Genomic DNA, 21,283 nt, shown 5'->3' with positions numbered 1-21,283 from the left:
CCCCCATGCGAGATACTGAAATCACACTTACAAATACTACAAAATGCAAATGTTTATTGACTCAGTTATATACGGAAAGTTATCTTTGTACACACTTTTAAACGTCATGTAACACTTCTCCACCATATTACCGAGGCCCCGACAAAATAACTTGGGCCGAAAATCAAAATAGCCTACTGGCCTGTCAGTGCCAACAGCATGTAAATTCTGCACATATCATATAATTTCAGATGATACAATATTCCACAGCCTACAACTACCTCTCGCACACAGGCTTTTATGCAAAACTTCCAACACACGCCATCAAACATTCCAAAGATGTTCGATGCCAACTAAACACGCGCAGAAGATATTTATGGAAAATGATCAATAAATTATTGATACAATGCACAACCGCGATATCAAAACATACTTCAAAACACGTAAAATCAATTTCTTTCCTTTTTTTTTCCTAGTTGTTTTACGTCGCACCGACACAGACAGGTCTTACGGCGACGATGGGACAGGAAAGGGCTAGGAGTGGGAAGGAAGTGGCCGTGGCCTTAATTAAGGTACAGCCCCAGCATTTGCCTGGGGTGAAAATGGGAAACCACGGAAAACCATTTTCAGGGCTGCCGACAGTGAGGTTCGAACCTACTATCTCCCGAATACTGGATACTGGCCGCACTTAAGCGACTGCAGCTATCGAGCACGGTAAAAACAAAAATCAATTTTTAATGGATCTGTTCGAAGGATAATTAAAATTTATTGGATTTCTGATTTATTTCCTGCTGCATGTATATGTCCATTCTGATCTTTTACACACTATCACCCTTCTAGTCTGACATTATATGCAGGATTTTTGATAAATCAAGAGAATTAATATGTTAAGGGGGAGGGCGAGAGTAATGGCATAAAATAGGGAGTCTCCCGCCTAAATCGGGAGAGTTGACAGGTATGCAAGTAGAGAAAGTAATTGGAATAAAAGACAGGAACAAACAAATGTGATTTTGACTGACCTAGCTAGTTCCATGGGCAGCACCGAGTTGAGCATGAGCGTGACAGCCGCTGCGTCTAAGCTGCACATGATGCCGAACGCTTGCAGTAGTAGCTGACGGATAGACCACCGCACCTCCATCTGGTAGTACTGCACCATGGCCGATACACCGTTGTACTGGTCCTTGGCCATCACGTGCCGAGAGATGATCGAATCTGCGTTGCTCTTCAACACACAAGAGGTGTTAAGAGCATTAAACAATGACTCTGGAACATTTCTAAAAAAAACAATACACAGAGCAGTGCATATTGCATTCTCCCACACATCAATCACTTTGTGGTAGTGGTGGTACAACTAGATGACCGTTCCCTCTTAACACAAATAAGAGGAAAACTTAGCCAAATTAAAATCCTTCGAAAAATGAGGGTATCAACAAAAGAAAGGGAACGGTTCTAGGACATGAAAAATGAAAGGCCTTGTAAACCTAATACTGTCCACGTCGGAAGAGAATCTAAATTTATTTGAAAATTATAAAGTTAATCACAAGTAACACTGGAGGTTCCTTTGGTTGTAACTTGTCATTGAAACTTAAATTAATCAATTAGTATAAGATAATCTGAACAACAACTAAGAAGAAATGACATTAAAAGGACGTATAATACATTTTCATACTGAAAATAAATAAAAATAAATCAACATTTTTATACACAAAAAAAATAAAAAATTTGAAATAGCCTCTGAACTTCTCTATATATTTTTGAAACTGATAATTGAGATATATTGGATTTCTGATTTATTTCCAGCTGCATGTATATGACCATTCTGATCTTTTACACACTAAAATATGATTGTATGTCTAACCATTGTCCCGTTTCTCTATGGGGTTGGGTATGAAGATCACGCACACTGTTAAGCCCCTTTAAACAACAAACATCATCATCACACTGAATCTTCGTTATTTATTAATTAGACAATTTTTTGGTCCATATTGATTTTTACCTAACAATCCAACTACCCTGAAAAGCAGGAGTCGATACGCGTCCCCCGTGTCAACACTATACAAAAAACTGCTTGATAGATGTAATCCAATCATACATGTTTTGAGAACACAATACATTCTCTTCATCAGTGAAAAACATCTCCTAAAAATTTTGAGGACTTGATCAAAACCATATGCTACAACATAATATGTGCAGGCTATCCAAAAATTAAGTTTCCTTATTTCTTTTCTTGTAAACGTACTTAGCCAGAAAATATGAGCATGCACGACAGATCTATGACGTAGCATTCATATACCGGCCTGGTGTCAGTAGTGCAACAGCAGTGACTCGAAATGGCAGCTCGTATTCTTTCTCCCGTCGCCTGCGAGGTTCGGTCTGTGATAAAGTTTCTATGGAAACTGTGATAGGCCATTCAAAACAAGACGCATGGACTGCTCAGTAAAGGTGTTGTGATGATCCATGGCAATGCTCGACGCTCAGCGACTGTTCTGTAGAAGTTCATCTGGGAGGTGTTTGATCATCCACTGTACAGTCCTGATCTTGCTCCCAGTGATTCTCATTTTTTCTTGCACCTCAAGAAATTTCTGTCCTCCTGACAGCATTTTCACATGCTGGTTCCAGTTCCAGGCGACAGGATTCTACGACACCAGCATACAAAAGTTGATCCCACGATATGACAAATGTCTCAATTCTGGTAGCAATTAAATGGAAAAATAGCTCCAACATTGCTGTTTCAGGTGCCAATAAAGTTTTTCATGTAACTGTTCTCTTTATTATTTTAAAATAGGGAAACATAATTTCTGGATGGCCCTTGTAGAAACCCTTACAAATAAAATACTCTTCCTATAATTAATTCTTCTTACAGTAAAAATTCATCTCATTCCCATTACAGGACTACAATTTAAAAACTTCAGCTGTTAGAAGTAAATAAAAAACTATTGTCTAATTTTACTATAAAATTATTTAAAACTGTCTCTTCCTGTTAGTAAAGTATCTTGTGTGCTCTATATAATCTCCTTAATAATAAAACCATGTGTGTATTGAAATCTCATTAAAAACTGGTGTCCAACTCGTTGGCTGAACGGTCAGCATACTGGCCTTCGGTTCAGAGGGTTCCGGGTTCGATTCTCGGCCGGGTCGGGGATTTTAACCTTAATTGGTTAATTCCAATGACACGGGGGCTGGGTGTATGTGTTGTCTTCATCATCATTTCATTTCATCACGACACGCAGGTCGCCTACGGGAGTCAAATAGAAAGACCTGCACCTGGCGAGCCGAACCCATCCTGGGATATCCCGGCACTAAAAGCCATACATTTCATTACAAACTGGTTTCATAATATGGCTCTGTTTGTGACTTGCGGTCAGCTGTGTGTATTGAGTTCTATGTTTGTAAACAAGCAGCCACACCCACACTGGAAGAGTTGATTTCAACCTGACTCTCATATTTCTAACAATTAAGAAGGGTTTTTTTCATCCCACACATGGAGAACAAATGCAGCTACACTTTACTGTTCTGTAAAAGGTACAGACGGAAACCATATAATGCCTATTGTGAGCTATCTGTTGGTGACAGACATACTATCCACAAAACATTTAGTGACACTTCGTTTTATGGGGGTGAGGTGCAAGGAGGGAGCTTCAACAGTTCCAATAAAACTACCAAGTGAATGCAACTGAAATCTAATTGAATTGATGGTATGATCGATACGAATTTTCTAGACCTTTATTATCAAAAGCCCACAACCATGTCACACAAACCTATATGTCTCATTGTTATTTGTATTATTCAGTATCCACAATTATACCAATCTATATAAAATAGCCTGGTCTGCCTCTTTTTTCTACCATGGGTGCATGGAGATTCGCAAGAACGAAAGGCAGAAAATTAATCCTTGTAATTGTGGAAACATATTCTTTTGTATATGCACGGCTCCTTCTTACTGGCAGAGAAGAGCAATTGTTTATTTTATTTTCCTCTATCCCAGGAATCTGCTACTTTAGCTATTATTTTTCTGCCCTTACTGTGCATAGACCGTGACATCTGTTCCTGAATCGGAATGCGATGTACTTGGTTTTTCCGCAGCCACTGCAATAGGTTGCAATAGTTCAGTTTGCTTTGCTGTATAAATAAAAATAATACTCAAAATTTTGCTATTACACCACCAGACCTCTTACAGTGACATATAATCAATTTATTTTTGGTATCGTAGGTTGCCAATCCATATCTTGGAGATAACCGAGGTCTAACGATTCAGCACTTGGCAGCCGAAGTGTCACAAGTTTCACGGATAGTATATTTCTGCTCATTTTTCGTAGATCTAGTTCAGATCAATATATCATTTCCTTACTGCTTTTACTCACCAGCAATCATTTGGGAATACCCAAACTTGAAAGAAAAAATTAAGAGTTTCTTGCTGACTCAATCTGCGTTTTCTTTTACTGAATGCGCCTCATCTAGTTAGAGCTCGGCAACTCCAACTGAGACCCCGCAAGGAATGCGAACTTGGAATAACTCCCTCCTACCCTTCTGTCCCTAGTCATGCACAACCAATAGTGTGTACAAGGGTGTGTCTCCTCAAGTGCTCGCCTAGCTCTCAAGGGAGACGTTTCCGTTAAGTCAGCATTGAAGTGCTCTAGTTCCGTGCTTTGTCTATCACTGCGCACGGCTTGGCAACACCGAGCGTGAGCCAGGTCTAAACCAGGCCTACCCACCATCCTCCCTCTGTCATTCCTACTGACAAAACTAGCGCTTACACCGCTCACATTCCAGGGTCTTACTTCAACTTGTCGTGCTATACCTAGTATTTAAATTAAGAATGCATCTAAATGTACAATAAATTTCATTGAAATATCTACAACTGCTTCTGAGTTATAGCAGAACAAACCTCAGACAAACAACAAATTTTGTTCATAGGTAATAAATTTCATACTGATCCATACTGAAGAGCAATACAGTGTAAAACAAAAGCTAAAGGTTTTTCCACCTATTCAATACTATTTGAACACGTGGAAACCTTTAGCCTTTGTTTTACTAACAATTTTGCTCTTACTTACTCACCAATATAGACGTTAATTCTTTTATGTACTCTATTATAGTCGGTTCATCTTCGTACAGCATCCAGCTCCTCTGCTGTGAGTCGTCCTTACAGGATGTCAATTCGTTGAAGATAACTTGCAGTCTACGAGCATCGTGTGTCTCTTCGATGATGGGCTGTGGAGCTATGAGAGGGCCCTGAACGTGGGTGATGATGGTATTTAAATGTGATGTCAGTGCAGGAGGAAGCATCTCTCGGAGACTGGATATGACAACAGTCACAGCGACTCTAGACATCTCGTGGCTCAGCTGGGTATGTCTTCTCACCTGAAATGTGTAACATTGTTTCTGTAAAATAGGAAATAGCAAAGTACACGATAGAAGAAATAATAATAATAATAATAATAATAATAATAATAATAATAATAATAATAATAATAATAATGGGAGAACTCCCATTTTTGGACGTGCTCGCAAAGAGAGAAGGCTGCCATATGGCCAAGCCATGTAGAGAAAGCGTACACCTACTGACCGCTATCTAAACAAGGACTTCAATCTCAATCAAAACAAAAATGGGCAATGATGAGGATGCTACTGGAGCGAGCCAAAAGATTGTATCAACCAGATCTGTACCAGAGTGAAGTGGAGAATCTCATCTTGGCATTACAACCTCCATAATCTTGGAAAAACAACAAGAGACATATGAGGGAAAAGTATTCCTTCCTTACAGCCCAGCAGTTACAGATAGAATTTCAGCATCACAACATCAAGTTCTCCTTAGTAAATTATCCCAGCAGTTATGGTCAATTAAGGAGCCTTGGGACTCTCCAGTGCAGGTGTGTACCACATTCCCTATGCATGTGCAGCTTTACCACCGGGATGAAAGAACATACCATATTTAATCGCATATTAGACCCCTTTTTTCCCCCCACTTTTGCAGCCAAAAAAGTCAGGGGGGGTCCAATATGTAATAACCTCAAATTTTCTGAAGAGAATATATGACCTCTAGGCTATAAAGAGCTATAAATTATACATGTAAACATTCTGCACTATTCTTTAACAAACTTACGAATGTATTTGAGTTATACTGGCTATTTTCATTGGAAGGCAGTACTTGTAAATGTACAAAGACAATAAATGGTGAACATGAATTTTAGGCACACGTAAAGTAAATATAGTCAGTTTTGGTTACTTATATTGTGTCACTCGTTTCATCTCATTAATTGTCTGAATTAGGTTGACGTCTGGAAGGGTATACGGTCGTAAAAACTCGCTACGAAGATTCGTCCCGCTTCATACTCGACCCCGCAGAGAAAAGGGATAAGGGTACCGTATTATCACAGTATGCAATATTGATACAAAAGAACTTAATGGCCAGTCATTTGTCTCTTTCAGTTGAGCAGTAGGCCTACCACACAGTAAACCTACAGTAATCACTGCTTTCATTTGAATTATCGCCTTGTGCCGCCAACTTCCCTGCTGCATGACTAGTGCATCTAGTGGAGGCTACTTGAGCCTCAGGCAGTGCAAACGCATGATGAAAGACTTGGTTTCATAATCTTTCTCTTTTAGTTGAAAGCCGCACAATCATTTCCCACAACCTTCATTACACTAGCGCACTGCATCCCTCCGACATCTGCAGCTAAAGTCCTGCCGCCAACAAAGCCCAATTTAATGTATTACATTTCTGACTTGCCTGTGTTTCGAGCTTGGAAAATGCATACGTTGCTGCCATTATTTTAACTTTGTTATGTACAAATAAACTGCGCGTAACGACAATTAATATGTGTAACACCGAATTACATTTAAATGGGTTACATACAAATGAGGTTAATTAACCCTCTTGCACTCAGCGCGCCGATGTATTTTGACAGTAATTTAAAGCAATAAATTTGCATTTTACTCAATAGATATATCCACCAGCCCTACGGCAAATGAAATCTCTTGACTGTGAATGTTTATGTTGTGGTTGTTCGAAGGTGATATTGTGTGGATCTGTTTTTGGTTGGCTTATGAATACAACAATTTGATCTTGATATCAGTTCCGTTTAGAATTTATTTTGTTTCCTTGGTATATTGTGTGTTTGCTGTACTTCCCGAACCACAATTATACATCTTTTCATTACTCCATTGTTGCACATGCTTGCGTCATCTTTTTCTCGTAATGGCTGGGCCCTGTTCAAGGCTGAATGATTCCGATATCCTTGAATTTTCATATGACATATGATTTAAACAGAAAGAGTTACTTTTTTTGTCAAAAATGATGATTTTACTCCTGAAGAATTTCGCACAGTCAAAGCTGCTCATCGTACATCGGACCACGAAGAACCTGACATCAATGACCATTTCGTTTTCAGTGAATAACTTTGTGTCATACTTCATGAGTGAATTGCAACACACACATCATACCGATATCAAATTATTCAGAATTAACGTTCTTTCTTTCAGATTTAAGAGAAAACATGAAAGACGCAATAATGTCTGTTGTTGAAAACCATTATTTATTTTTCAAAAATTATTTTGAAAGTTTAATTATTTTATAATTTTTCTGGCTTTACCAATAACAATATATATAAAAGGTACATTCATTCTTTAAATGCTCATAGTTTCCTGTATTAGTGTGATTTATTTTATTTCAATAGCCTGTGTTAAATTGTTTACATGTCAATTTTTTTGTAATTTGGCTGCAAAATCACAAAAATTAGTTTCAGCTGCTTCGAGCAAACTCCTGCATATGAGTGCAAGTTATATTTTACCAGGTCCTACAGAAATTTATATACATGGTGAGTCAGAAATACGACTATATGTTTCATTGATTGCTTATGCTTAATTATAACTCTTACAGATGGAAGAACGGCGCTGTTGGAGAGTCAAGGCTCCTTACTATCAACACACAACAATGCAACAACAAAATTGGTTACACTGTTAACCAAAATGGCACTGAATATGCAGCAGCAAGTTACCGTAGCTGCATGAGCGGGTGCTTTTCAGCAAGTTCGGGAGGCTGTGAAATGTGCAAAACGTGATTTTAACATAACATTACTATCATCGAGTGTGGGACAGTGGATACAATAGCTGCTGACAATCGGAAACATTCAGAAGGGAAAACCTGGAAGAACTCACTGCAGCACTGATGCAGCAACAACAGAAAGGATTGTGGAAGCATTCAGGAATAGCCCCCAGAAATCAACATGCCAAGGTGCACGTGAATTTGACATCAGTCAGTCCAGTGACTCTCGTGTTTTGAAACATGAGAGGTACAGAACTTTCAAGCCAGATCATGTTCATGAACTGAGTGAAGATGACCCTGGCAGGCAGTTCGAACTGTGTGAATTTGTGTTAAGAGAATGTGAAATTGATTAATCTTGGTACAAAAAATTGCATTTTTCAAATGAAGCTGTGTTCCAGGTGAATGGAAATTGGCAGTATTGTTTGAGAAAAAATCCTAAAATTATTGAAGAGAAGAATATGAAATACTGATCCGTGACAGTTGGGCAATAACTGGATGGGAAGGATTGCTAAGCATGCAAATTTTGGGATAGACAGTTAACGGTGAACAGTATTGTGAAATCCTCAATGAAGCTGTGGAGGCAGTGATGCAAAGTGTTCACCAATAACACTGTGTATTCTAGCAAGATGGGACATCTCCTCACTACGTTATTATGGTGACGGAAATTTTGAATCGCGAATTGCGAAACAGGTGGGTGGGAAGGAGAGGCCCGACAGAATGACCAGATCGCTCTCCAAATCTCAAAGCCTGTGATTATCGGTTGTGGGGGCATTTGAAGGAGAAAGTTTACACTCGAAAACCATGAGACATTGACATGCTGAAAACAGTAATTGAGGAAGAAATTCATGCTACACCATTGTTCATGTATCGGAAAGCAACGAGCGATTTTCCATAGCGCTGCTGACTGAGATATTAACAACGGACAGTTTGAGGCAATCAAGTGACTCGGCCTTGTGGATGTTTTTTGTTGCATTGCTGTGTGTTGATAGTTTCAGGCCTTGACTTTCTAATGGTGTCATTCTTTTATCTGTAACAGTTAAAATTTAAACATAAGCAATTCACGAAATATATAGCCTATTTCTAACTCACCCTGTATAAAACAGAATTAAACAGAACTGATTTACTTATAAACCAGTCTCAGCTGTATGTATATATATCGGTGGCGGCGACCGTTACTCGTATCTGAGTTTTCGCTTCTCGCCTGCAGTTCCGTAATCATTAGCCCACACGATGAAGGTGGAGCTGATTGCTTATCAGACCTATTCTTGCATAAAACATGCAGCCACACACGTTGCATCCAATGAAAGATAGGGGGACGTGGTAGTGTATGACGTAGCTTCTTTCTCTGGCGAGTTTCCTCTTCCTGTCTTCCACGTTCCTGCTCAAACTGTGCATTTGCAGCTGAGATGGTAGCACATCAGCAGGGGGCGATCCAATGTGAGAGTATGCCAAGTATTTGGGTTTATATCTACTCTTTTCATGGTCTGCTTAAGTTGGTCTTTATATCGCTTCAGAGGAGCACCACGAGTCCTCCTGCCAGTGCTGTATATATATATGTATTTAAAGAACTTAACATACTGATAAATGAAATAAAAATAATTTGGGTCAGAGAGAAGAGAAAGCGACCAAGCTTAGGCTTACTTGATCTGTGGAGAATGAAATACCTGGTCCACCAGTCGATATGCAGCTTGGGAGAGATCATCAATGTTGAGTGTTGTTGCTTGCGGAGGCGTCGGAGCTGGAACGCTCTTAGCAGCGTGCTTCTTCGGAGTCTTCTTCGGGGTTTGTTCAGGCCCGTCTATGCAATGTGGAGGTTCCTGCTTCGCTGCTTGCCTACTATGCTTAGGTGATGCCTTGGGTGACTCGGTTGGAATACTCCGTCTACACTAATAGAAACAAAAGAAAAGAATATCAAGACCAAAAGAGTATCAAATAATTGCCAGAACTAACAAGGGTTCTATTGGGGAGGGTGATGCTTTGCTCAAATGCTAGTAATAATAACATTATTTAAGTCCCACAGCTGTATTTACTTTTTGCAGTTTTCAGAGACGCCGAAGTGCCGGAATTTTGTTTTGCAGGAGTTCTTTTACATGCTAGTAAAACTACTGACACAAGGATGACACATTTGAGAACTTTCAAATACCACCAGACTGAGCCAGGATCAAAACTGTCAAGTTGTGCTCAGAAGGCCAGCATTCTACTGTCTGAGCTACTAAGCCCAGCCAAGTGCTAGTACAATCGAAATGAGAAGCGAGACAAGGGTGACCATATTTCTGAAAGTCCAAAATGCGACATCTGTCCTCAAATCTTCTTTTTCTTTTTTCTTTTTTGTATTCCTTAAGATGGAAGTCATAATTTTCAAACGTGGAGATCAGTAAAAGGATTCAACAGGGAAATCTATTCGACCAGAGTGTTAGAAACCTGGTGTGGAGGAAGGAAGTACCAATGAAGTGTAAAGAGGTGATGTATTACTGCCTGACACATGCAGCGGAGACCTGGACACTGATTTCAAGACAGAGGAATTAAATCCATCCCAATGAAATGAAATTTTTAAGAATTACATTAAGAAAGACAAGAAAGGACATAGTAAGAAATGAAGACATCAGGAAGAAAACTGGACTGGAAAGGTTTTACGACACAATGGAGAGAGATGAACTCAGATGGTTTGGACATGTTAATAGGATAGAAGAGGGAAGGATGCCAAGACAGATGATGGAGACTCAGTCTAAAGTGGTTGAAAACGATCAAGAATAGTATAATTGGAAGAAACCCTGGATTGGAACACAGTTAAGGAGGAGCAATGGTGGTTGGATAGAGAAAGATGGAAAAGTGCCATAAACATCACAACCCGGCAGAAGCTGGACAAGGAAAATGGACGATGATGATAAAGGGGGGTTAGGATCCCGAGTCATCTACAGCATTAGAATTCATCTTTGGTACGAGCACATCAGACACCTATATGGTGTCTACTCGAAAGACCTGCCACCAGGCGTCTCCGGAGACAATATGCCATTATTATTTACTAATAGAATATGTTTCATTAGGCCATTCCATATCTCCTGGGAAGGAGTCTATCTTGATTGCTGTGCAACCCCAAAGTATGACATTAGATTGTGCTCTCACCTTTAAGAAGCCCCGCTTCAGTATCAAGCAGAAAGTGTCAGATCGGAACAATGTGGTGCGGAAACTGACAAGTACCACATGGGGTGCACAGCCAAGCGCCCTGAGGACAAATTCATTCGCATTGTGTTATTCTGCTGCCGAATATGCGTGACCAGTGTGGTATAGATCATGCCATACCAAACAGGTGGACGTCGCTCTTAACAAGACTTGTCGAATCATCACTAGAAGCCTATGGCCTACGCCTTTGGAAAAATTGTACTGCCTTGCTGGGATTGCACCTCCAGACATTCATCGGGAGATAGCAGCAGTGAGCGAGAAGAAAAAAGTTTATACATCTGAATCTCACCCTCTGTATGATCATTAGCCAGCCTGTACACATTTGACTTCAAGGAAAAGTTTCCTCAGAACAACGGAAGCTCTCGTAGGGACTGCACACCAAGCCTGAATTTGTAAATGGCGAGGGAGGTTCAAACGCTCAGAAGAATGACTGAGTCCAATCGAAGAACTCCCTCCTGGTCATACAGAAGGATGGCTAACAAGGAAATCTCTGAATAGATTGCGCTCAGGTGTTACAAGATGAAAATCTGATCTGTTGAAGTGGAGTTTTCACACAGACTCACCATTACGTGATTGTGGTTCTCCACAGACAACGCCTCATCTTCTCCAATGCAAACTGTGTACAACTTCATGTACTGTGAAGACCTCATGCAAGCAACAACTGAGTCCCTGAAAGTGACTAACTATTGGTCAGCAACAATATAAGTTTGTTCTTCTGCCGACGCAGCAGCTACTTTTCCAAGCACTGTGCTCAAAAGGAAGTCACTTATATAGTCCAAATCTACCATATAGGGACATCTTTTGGTTTTTTCCTTTTATGTTATGATTGTTATTGTTATATATTTGTCTTTTGGTTGTACAGTTTGTATTTATATGTATATACTAGTACTTTTGATATGATAAATAAATAAATTAGACAAATGTAATGAAAGAAATGTCAATAATTACCACGGCAGGCTCTCGAACTGAACTATCATCCACTCCAGACACTTTTTCTAGAAGATCAGGCGGCAAACAAGGACCATGTCCCTTGGACAGAGAAGAGAAGGTCACATCCGCCTGTCGCCTTCGTTCTAAGAGTCGGAGAAGTAATTCTTGTCTGTCGGGTGGGAGACAGTCCCCACTTCTTGCACTTTCCTCTCGCAGAGATTCCAAGCATCGCTCAAGGAACTCCACTAAAAACTGGGGGCTAACCTGCAATTAACAAGATACATTAACATACAGATATAATTACAAAAAATTAATTTCATTATTAACCCCGTATTGTCAACCTTGAACAAGTGTTAAGGATTTTTTTATGATAAACTTCACCAGTACAGTACTTCAAATTATTTTATGCCTTTTCAGAACACCATAAAAGATACATGTTTCATCTCTTTGTAGGAGGCATCTTCAGCCAGAGAGCAAAAATACAGTACAGATACACATGAATTTCTAAAATACTCTACTATTTCTTAAATAACATGTCTAAATTTCTTGAATTATATACTAAAATCTCAAGACAAATGCCACAGTCAAAGATATACACTTCAATAGACCTACTTTCTTCTATTTCTTCTTCTTTTGAAATCATGGATCACTTTAATCAACCCTTTGGTTTGTCGATTTCTTGGTAGGAACTGTCCAAGCCTAGCGGTCCTCCCATTACTTCTTCATACGTGTTGATATTCTTGCCCTTTCTTGTGTAGAGAATATTCTAGTTGGGATTTTCTTCTTTCTGAGAGTAAAGTGGAAAGTCATAATTTTAAGTGTTGTGTTTACTTTTTTCTTATCCATAGTGTCATCCAGTGTAAGGTCAATTTCTTTCAAATCCTCACTAATTTCTTTTATCCATCTGCATCCAGTTGTACCGTAGTATTTTCTGAAGCAAGATTGTACTGCACTAGCTGTTTCAGAAGTCACTTATCTGGCATTCTCAGGATGTGGCCGAAGTACCCTATTCTTGTGAATGGTAGCAGTAATGGGTTCTAATTTCTGATATACAATGTTCTTAGGTACTATTCACTATCGCCCATCTTTTTGATAGTTTTTACTCATATGAGTTCTCTCAATTCGTCTTTCAATCTTCTGTAATCTGTCAGTTTTGGATTGTTTGTTTAGATGGAATAATGTTTCTGCAGCATATGTGGTTTCTGGCTTTATGACTGTATTGCAACGTTTGATTTTTGCATTAATGGATAAGCATTTCTTTTTGTAAGTCTCCCATGTTAATTATTGTACCTTAGATAAGTATTTTCATTAAATCAAAAAGCATTTTTTTAATTAAAAGGACAAAATGTTGGATCTTCTGAGATCAAGTTAAAATGAAACTACAAGGTATAAAATTGGTTACACTGTCTCTGGATCATATTGACAGTTCTTTTTAGACCCTATAAATGCTCAGTTAAAATCACTGGATGATAGTCCAACACTTAACTGACAAGTTATTATTCTTGACGTTCTCATCATCATCATCATTTCCCTTTATCCAGCTGTAGCCAGGTAGGGGCAAATATGGTTCCTCTCCACTTTCTTCGGTCTTTCCACCACTCCTCCTCCAACACTGTGTCCCAGTCCAGGTTTCTTTCTATAATGCTGCGTTGGATGGTATCCTTCCATCTCAATCGTGGTCGTCCACGGCCTCTCCTTCCTTGGATTTGCATTTCCATCACCTTTTTTGGCATTCTTTCATCGCTCATTCGCTTTATGTGCCCAAACCATCTTAGTCGGCTCTTCTCTATTCTATCATTCATTTTTTCCACTCCAATTTCTTCCCGGATTTTCTCATTCCTTATTTTGTCTCTTCTACTCTTCTGTATCATACTCCTCAAGAATTTCATTTCGGCCGCCTTCTTTGTCCTTGTCCAAGTTTCTGCTCCGTAAGTTGTTATGGGTACATAATACATCTTGTACATAGTATCCTTTGCTTCCATTGGCACATCTTTGTCCCATAACATATTTCTTACACTATGATAGAAACAACTTCCAGCTTGAATCCTTTTACTAATCTCAGCATCCAGTCGAGCATTCTCCATTAATTCACTCCCCAGGTATTTAAACGTTTCCACTACTTCCAGGGGCTTGTCTGCAAGTCTAATCTGACCTTTCCCTTCTTTCTCCCCTCTAGTCATAACAAGAGTTTTACTCTTTTCTACACTTATTTTCAATCCACATTCTTCAATCTTCCCATTCACCACATTCAACTGTTCTTGAACCTTCCTGTCGTCTTCTCCCCAAATCACAATATCATCTGCAAATAACATGATGTTCATTTCTCTTCCTCCATATGCTGCTTTTGCTGTTCTCATGATGTCATCCATGACTAATGTAAACAGGATTGGTGATAGAACACTTCCCTGTCTCAGCCCACTAGTTATTTTGAACCAACTTGTCCTGCCAACTTGTGTTTGCACGCAACTACAACATTCCTTATACAATGCCATGATTATTTTTATTAATCCCTGTCCAATTCCTTTTTGCACCAGACTGTCCCAAACTTTCGTCCTAGGGACACTGTCATATGCCTTTTCAATATCAATGAATGTCATCACCATATCATTCCCGTACTCCCAATGCTTTTCCATTAGTTTTCATAATGAAAGTGGGTTCTATTGTTGACCTTCCACTTCTGAAACCAAACTGATTTTCCTGTATCTGCTTCTCAACCCTCAACCTTATTCTACTTTCCAGTATCCTTTCCATTATCTTAGCAACATGGGATATTAGAGTAATTCCCCTGTAGTTCTTCAAAACTTTCTTATCACCTTTCTTGAAAATTGGGATGATTATTCCTTTTTGCCAATCCTCAGGGACCTCCTTATTCTCCCAGACCTTCCTGAGAACCCGATATGTCCACTGCAGGCCTACAGCTCCAGCTGCCTTTATCATCTCCACTGAAATTTCATCTATTCCAGCAGTTTTTCCATTCTTCATCTTTCTTACTGCCATTTCAATTTCATTCATTGTAATTTCTTTATCCATTTCTTCGTCAACTAATTGCCTTTCCTGGTCGTCCATTGAATGACTGTCATCCGTTCTTATGTTCAGCAGCTTCTGAAAATATTCTCTCCATCTATTTCTTATTTCTTCTGGCTTTGTTAAAATTATGCCACCTTCATCCTTCACAAATCTGGTGTTTACTTGATCTCTCTTTTTGTTTCTTAAGATACCATACAGTAATTTCTTGCTGCCCTGCGTATCATCTCTCAATGTCTGTGTAAATAAGGCCCAGCTTTTCCTCTTTTCTTCCTCCACGACTTTCTTGGCCAAATTCTTTGCCTCCACATATTTTCTTCTACTTTCTTCAGTCTTAGATGTTTTCCATGCTTTCCATGCCATTTTCTTTTCCTTCACTTTAATCTTTACCCTATCATTCCACCAGTGTGTTTCTTTGTCTTTCACATTTCCTGATGTTCTACCACACACCTTTTCTGCACATCCAACCAGTGCTTCCTTAAATCTTTTCCATTCCTCTTCAACATTCCCCACCTCTGTCCTGGGTACCAAGGGTATTTATTTTATTTTTAAAAATGCTAATTGTTCGGGGCATCGACCTACAGAGATCTTTTGCCCCTACTTGCACCATGTGATATGAACCTGCGTGTAATTGGAATGGAGGAAGTGTAGAGTGTTGAATTTGAGGAAAGGAACGTTAAGGATGACACAAACATCCAGTCCCCAGTATAGGGATATGAATCATTTACAATTTTTTTTAAACTGACCCAGCCGGGAATCGAACTCAGGGCTGCCGGGTGACAGGTGGACGCGTTGCCGCCTTCATCACAGGGCAGACTTTTTGGCGTTCTAATATTAAGTTTGGAGTTAGGCTTAAAATTAGGTGGAACTTCTCTCAAATATTAAGTTTGGAGTTAGGCTTAAATTAGGTGGAACTTCTCTCAAAATATTAAGTTTGGAGTTAGGCTTAAATTAGGTGGAACTTCTCTCAAAATATTAAGTTTGGAGTTAGGCTTAAATTAGGTAGAACTTCTCTCAAAATATTAAGTTTGGAGTTAGGCTTAAATTAGGTGTGGAAATCCTCTCAAAATATTAAGTTTGGAGTTAGGCTTAAATTAGGTGGAACTTCTCTCAAAATTGTAAGGTTGAATTGCCAGGTTGGTCTAAAAAGAGCTCCGTGTTTTATACGGAGAAGTTAACTTCTTAGTGTATAACTCTAGAAGGTTAGACATGTTATTTAAGAAATAGCAGAGTTTTATAGAAATTCATATGTATCTTTGATTTACTTTTACTCTTTGACTGAAGTTGTCTCCTACAAAGAGACAAAACATCTCCCTCTGATGCTGTTCTGAAAAGGAATAAAATAATTTTTAGTAGCCTACTGTGACAATGGAATTTATCCTCAAAAAATCCTTAACACATACTGATATAGGGTGTATTAGAACTATTCTGACAAAAGAAATCAGGGATGCTCTTCATGTTAAGAACAATGGTGCAATCGGATTGGCGGAGAACATTTTTCTTTTTGAGAAAATGAGGTTATTTTGTTACTTACGGGCGTGTGATTCAAATTATAAGTTAAGAACTTCATTTTCCTGTATTGAACTGAGATTCACAATTAGAATTGAGGAAATGTTTAAACTATTCAATACTAAGTTCGTCGTGTAAGATGTTTACAACATGTTATTTATTGTTTCTAGTACCGGTTTCGACGCTTAGCGGCGTCATCATCAGCTAGAAATTACAAAGTGGGCAGGGTACATGACATAACACTGTGTACATAATACATAGAGTGCATAGTACAAATGGTTAACAATGTTTACATTTAGAGCTAAATGAACAATGTAGAGTGTTTACCCATTACCTACTGTATGGTCATCAACAGGCCAGATCTAAGCTTCGATCCCATCATAGCTTTCTGGCAAGAACAACAACCTTTAAAAGGAAAAGGGTGGAGCTAGCAGACTTCAAAATTGGAGAGCTGAGAACCTGTTTCCTGTCGTTCCACTAAAGGAACTTTGTGTGGAACACCCTGAATCATCTCCCCCTGGGGGTCTCAAAGTGCAAAACCAATTTACAGTGATGGGGGATGCTCCTGGAAACACCCTCTGTTCCAGTGGAATAATGCTGGACTCCCAACATGGATTTGTATGAATATAGGTCAACCCAGCAAAACGGAATATCTTATACTTCCAAATGAAAAACAGTCAACCGGGCGAGTTGGACGTGCGCGTACAGGCACACGGCTGTGAGCTTGCATCCGGGAGATAGTAGGTTCGAATCCCACTATCGGCAGCCCTGAAGATGGTTTTCCGTGGTTTCCCATTTTCACTCCAGGCAAATGCTGGGGCTGTACCTTAATTAAGGCCACGGCCAAGGCCTTCCCACTCCTAGCCCTTTCCTGTCCCATCGTCGCCGTACGACCTATCTGTGTCAGTGCGACGTAAAACAACTAACAAAAAAAAAAAAAAAAAAACAGTCAACATAGCTACACTTTGGATGGATGTTGTGTAATTCAGACATGAAAAATAAGCATAACTAGAGGACCTGTACTGCTCCGCAGCATTCATCACAAATAGGTCAGATAACAAGTCTTGATATGCCTGCTGTAGTCATATTATTTTGCCTGCACTTTCCAATGGTTTTATGAACATTTAAAAAGAAACACTTTATGGTATGTCACAATTCATAGTCAGAATTCATCCAATCTGATGTCAATATGCCATTTGTTTGGTAAAAATATATCCATATATTTTTTTATCCTGCAGTTCTTGATGTAAAGCTTGGTACTGTGTTGTAGAAGGTAATGGTACGTTTATCGCAGTTCTTCTATACAGAACGGTCGTCTTGTGAGCTCATAGGTTAGTCTCAAAGGAGCGTTTTTTGCCAGGCAGAGAACTTTTTAAAAATACATGGCCTTCACTCTTTCTTGTGTAGCTAGGTTATCCTTCGATATGTGTTCCCAGATAATGTCTCAGGCCTATGTCATGATGGGGTCTGTTTGTACATAGACTTTTTCCTCTTAGCAGCATGTAAGTTATTAAGAATGCTCTGCCATCTACTGAATACATTTGGAAGCTGGGAAATTTTAGAGAATCAATTGTATTCTTCCGTGATCAGAGGAAGTGTATACTCTCTGGTTTGACAGGTAACAATCGGACATGACTGCATGCAAGGACATTACTAAGGATCAGAATATTAATGAAAGTGTTAGTCGCTTAGCAACCTGCTAAGTACAGAATGTATTTAGGCTTAGGGTAAGCCTTCGTCTGCAATTATTGGAGTGATCATTTAATGATTTAATTTTGTAATTAATCAAAGTTGGCTGAATTTAGAGACCTATCAATGTCTCATGAATAGATTTGCCAAAACTGTTGTTAGTGAACTCTTTTAATATAAGTCACACACACACACACACAGAGGCATAAAAAATGCAACACGCATTAAATTCTGGTGCAAGGTCCACTGTTTTAATCTTGGCTCGCTATTCTGCATGATCTTCGGCTTCATCTGGTCTTAAGTTGAGAGTCTTCACATCAGCGCTGCTTCAGATGTCTATGTGGACGTTGCCCATTAATTTCAAAGGAGTGGGTGAAATTGGTAACTGTTCCAGGCATAGCACGCAGGATGCGACAATACCATTGGAGATTTTTTTTTTCCCATGGCCTTTTCAGCGATGCATGCAATGCCCATTTGCCGGTGAAAGGTGTTGGTTTGTGACATGATGCAAGAGTCTGATCCCCATCAACCAACAGAACATACGCATTTCCATGTTGTGTAATTGGTGCTCTGTAGCTTTGTCAGCTGGTTGACATTCAACACTGTATAAAGTAACAGGATGTATTACCATACGGTATATTTTGGACTTCAGATGTAGTGGCACCCTTCTGTCGCAGAGTACACCTGCCTTTATCCTACTTCACACTTCATCACGTATCCCACCATCAGTCCATAGGTGAGATCCTAAATATCTGAAGCTTACAGTCTTCATTAACGCTTCTCCATCAACTTGAATGGAGCCGTTGCTTGTGGTGGTTTCCGGGTATTCAATTTTCTGATGTGATGTGTAAGATAGGACCTGCTGTTGTATGATTACCTTCTGGAATAAGAGGACGTGGGAACTCAATGTTGGAAATCTCTTCAAAGTATTGTTGCCAAAGTTTGAGAACATCATGTTTGTCCTGTAATAACGGACCATCTTCACCTTTTATGCACACATAGTGCTCAATATCCTGTGCTATCTATGTTCTAGCTTTGATCAGCCAGAAGATAGTTTTCTCTCCTTCGTTTGAGCCCAGTGTTCTACACAGATCATTACAGTGACTGCGCCTAGCTTCAGTGACAGCTTTCTAAGCTTCACATTTATAATTTACTGCCTGCTAGGGTCTCCTTGTTGCCTATTTAATTAACATTTAGTACTTTATCCTATATTTTCAAATGGAGGAGGTTTCTGGCTTTGTTTTGTGAGCAAACAATGAAGTTTGCATTGATATTACACCAGCACAGGTATGTTATATTGTATTACATATATTTAACGTGTGTGTTCGACAGACTGAAAAGTTTTTAAGTGACAACTTTTCTATTAATGCTGTCAATAGTGTACACATGAAGAGGCGACATCTTTCCGATACCTCGGAAGTATGATTTGCAGTGATAATGGATTGCTGTGTTACAAAGACGTCCTGAAGCGACACCTCATGTCATGTAACATATCAGTTAGCAATTGGGAGAAACACTCGCAACTAAGGCCAGAGTGGCATGAGTGAGATTTACATGGGTGTCTGAACCAATGAATAGATATCTTTTTGACATGAAGCTTCACATCAAGATCTAAACCGAAGTCATCATATACATAGGCTACTCTTATAATGACAGTGGACAATATTGCACAATACGAATGAACATTCAGTACTTAAGATTGGTCACAGCAGTGCACATTCGAGATGATGATGATGATCAACAAAACTATACACAGAACCAAATACAACCCCTTCAACCCATGCAATCCAAGACTACCAAACATTATTCATGTCTTGCTCTTGAGGTGGACTGGACAGGTTGTTGCAATGTGCTGACATATAAATAATTACAGTGCATAGATAGTTTACAATAAACACGATAAGAAATGCAACTATAAAAAGAACGTTTATGTTAATACTTGCCTACAAAAAGGGATTAAAGATATATCCATGTTACCATGATAATTAAAATACTGGGTATAACTTTACTACCCGCAGCCCAAAATACTGATATAAAAAACATAATATCGAGGTCATCGGCCCCAATTAAAATACTAATAATCATATTTACCTGAATAACAGTAACGTAATTTGACGGAACATAACCAACTTGGCCTTTTGAATTTATAACCTGCCACCAATTTCGTTGTTTGGTATTAGCATGGTGAAGAATGAACAGGTCATTCTCCTTAAAACTTAGAGTTTTTGCGAATGTTGCTTTGAAGTCATACATAGCTTTCAGCATCTCTCCAGTATCTATAAAATACAATATTGATATTAATAAACGAAATATTTACTCTGCCACACCTACAAATCTGGTCCACGAATATTTGACTTAATTATAACTCACCCAGTCTTACTTCTTTTTCAGGAATATTGCCCTCCATTTTAAGATAATAACAAGCAAAACTTCAGCAAATTAGTCTGATTTATCGTTTAAATATATCCTCAAACAATTTTCATTTCAAAACTTCGCGATGCATAAGCTGTACACAGTTATCAACTAGACGCTCGTGAAAATATAGAAAAGACACCGTTTAAAAGGCGAGAATTCCTAATCCAAGTCTTATGAACTTATAAATAAAGGAATTCACTATTGTCAAATCATTTTATTTATTTCTAATACTCGCAAAATCGACCAACTATTCGCATTCTGACTACAGCTGTTACATCAAATATCATAAACAAAAAAACACAACACAACTACGCACATGGTTACCAACACACAATCGGTCAATAACACGGAAACACCTCCTTTTGAAAGTGAAAGAAGATACCAGCAATTTGCAAATTAATAGTCTTTAAAGTCCATAATGCTTTGAAATAGTTCTAGGAAACCAACTAGCGCCTTTATTCGCCACAAAAGTATCTTGCAAATAAATAGCATTAAATACATCTTTATGACTGT

General features: G+C 38.9%; 1 protein-coding gene across 2 annotated transcripts in view; it reads right to left on the bottom strand.

Annotated features, from left to right (window-relative positions):
- Positions 1-21,013, bottom strand: part of LOC136884985 (NCK-interacting protein with SH3 domain) — a 47,605-nt gene extending 26,592 nt beyond the window's left edge. For both annotated transcript variants that reach the window (XM_067157355.2, XM_067157356.2), the window contains exons 1-6: positions 20,726-21,013; positions 20,447-20,631; positions 12,152-12,397; positions 9,688-9,909; positions 5,038-5,340; positions 999-1,201 (exon numbers count right to left, since the gene is read on the bottom strand). In XM_067157355.2, coding sequence (XP_067013456.2) covers positions 999-1,201; positions 5,038-5,340; positions 9,688-9,909; positions 12,152-12,397; positions 20,447-20,631; positions 20,726-20,762 — 1,196 coding nt within the window. In that variant the 5' untranslated portion in view covers positions 20,763-21,013. The remainder of the gene's footprint in view (positions 1-998; positions 1,202-5,037; positions 5,341-9,687; positions 9,910-12,151; positions 12,398-20,446; positions 20,632-20,725) is intronic.
- Between the last annotated feature and the right edge of the window lie 270 nt (positions 21,014-21,283).

This window comes from Anabrus simplex, chromosome 13, assembly GCF_040414725.1.
Source record: "Anabrus simplex isolate iqAnaSimp1 chromosome 13, ASM4041472v1, whole genome shotgun sequence".
NCBI lineage: Eukaryota > Metazoa > Arthropoda > Insecta > Orthoptera > Tettigoniidae > Anabrus > Anabrus simplex.
This window is presented reverse-complemented; position numbering and strand designations above follow the sequence as displayed.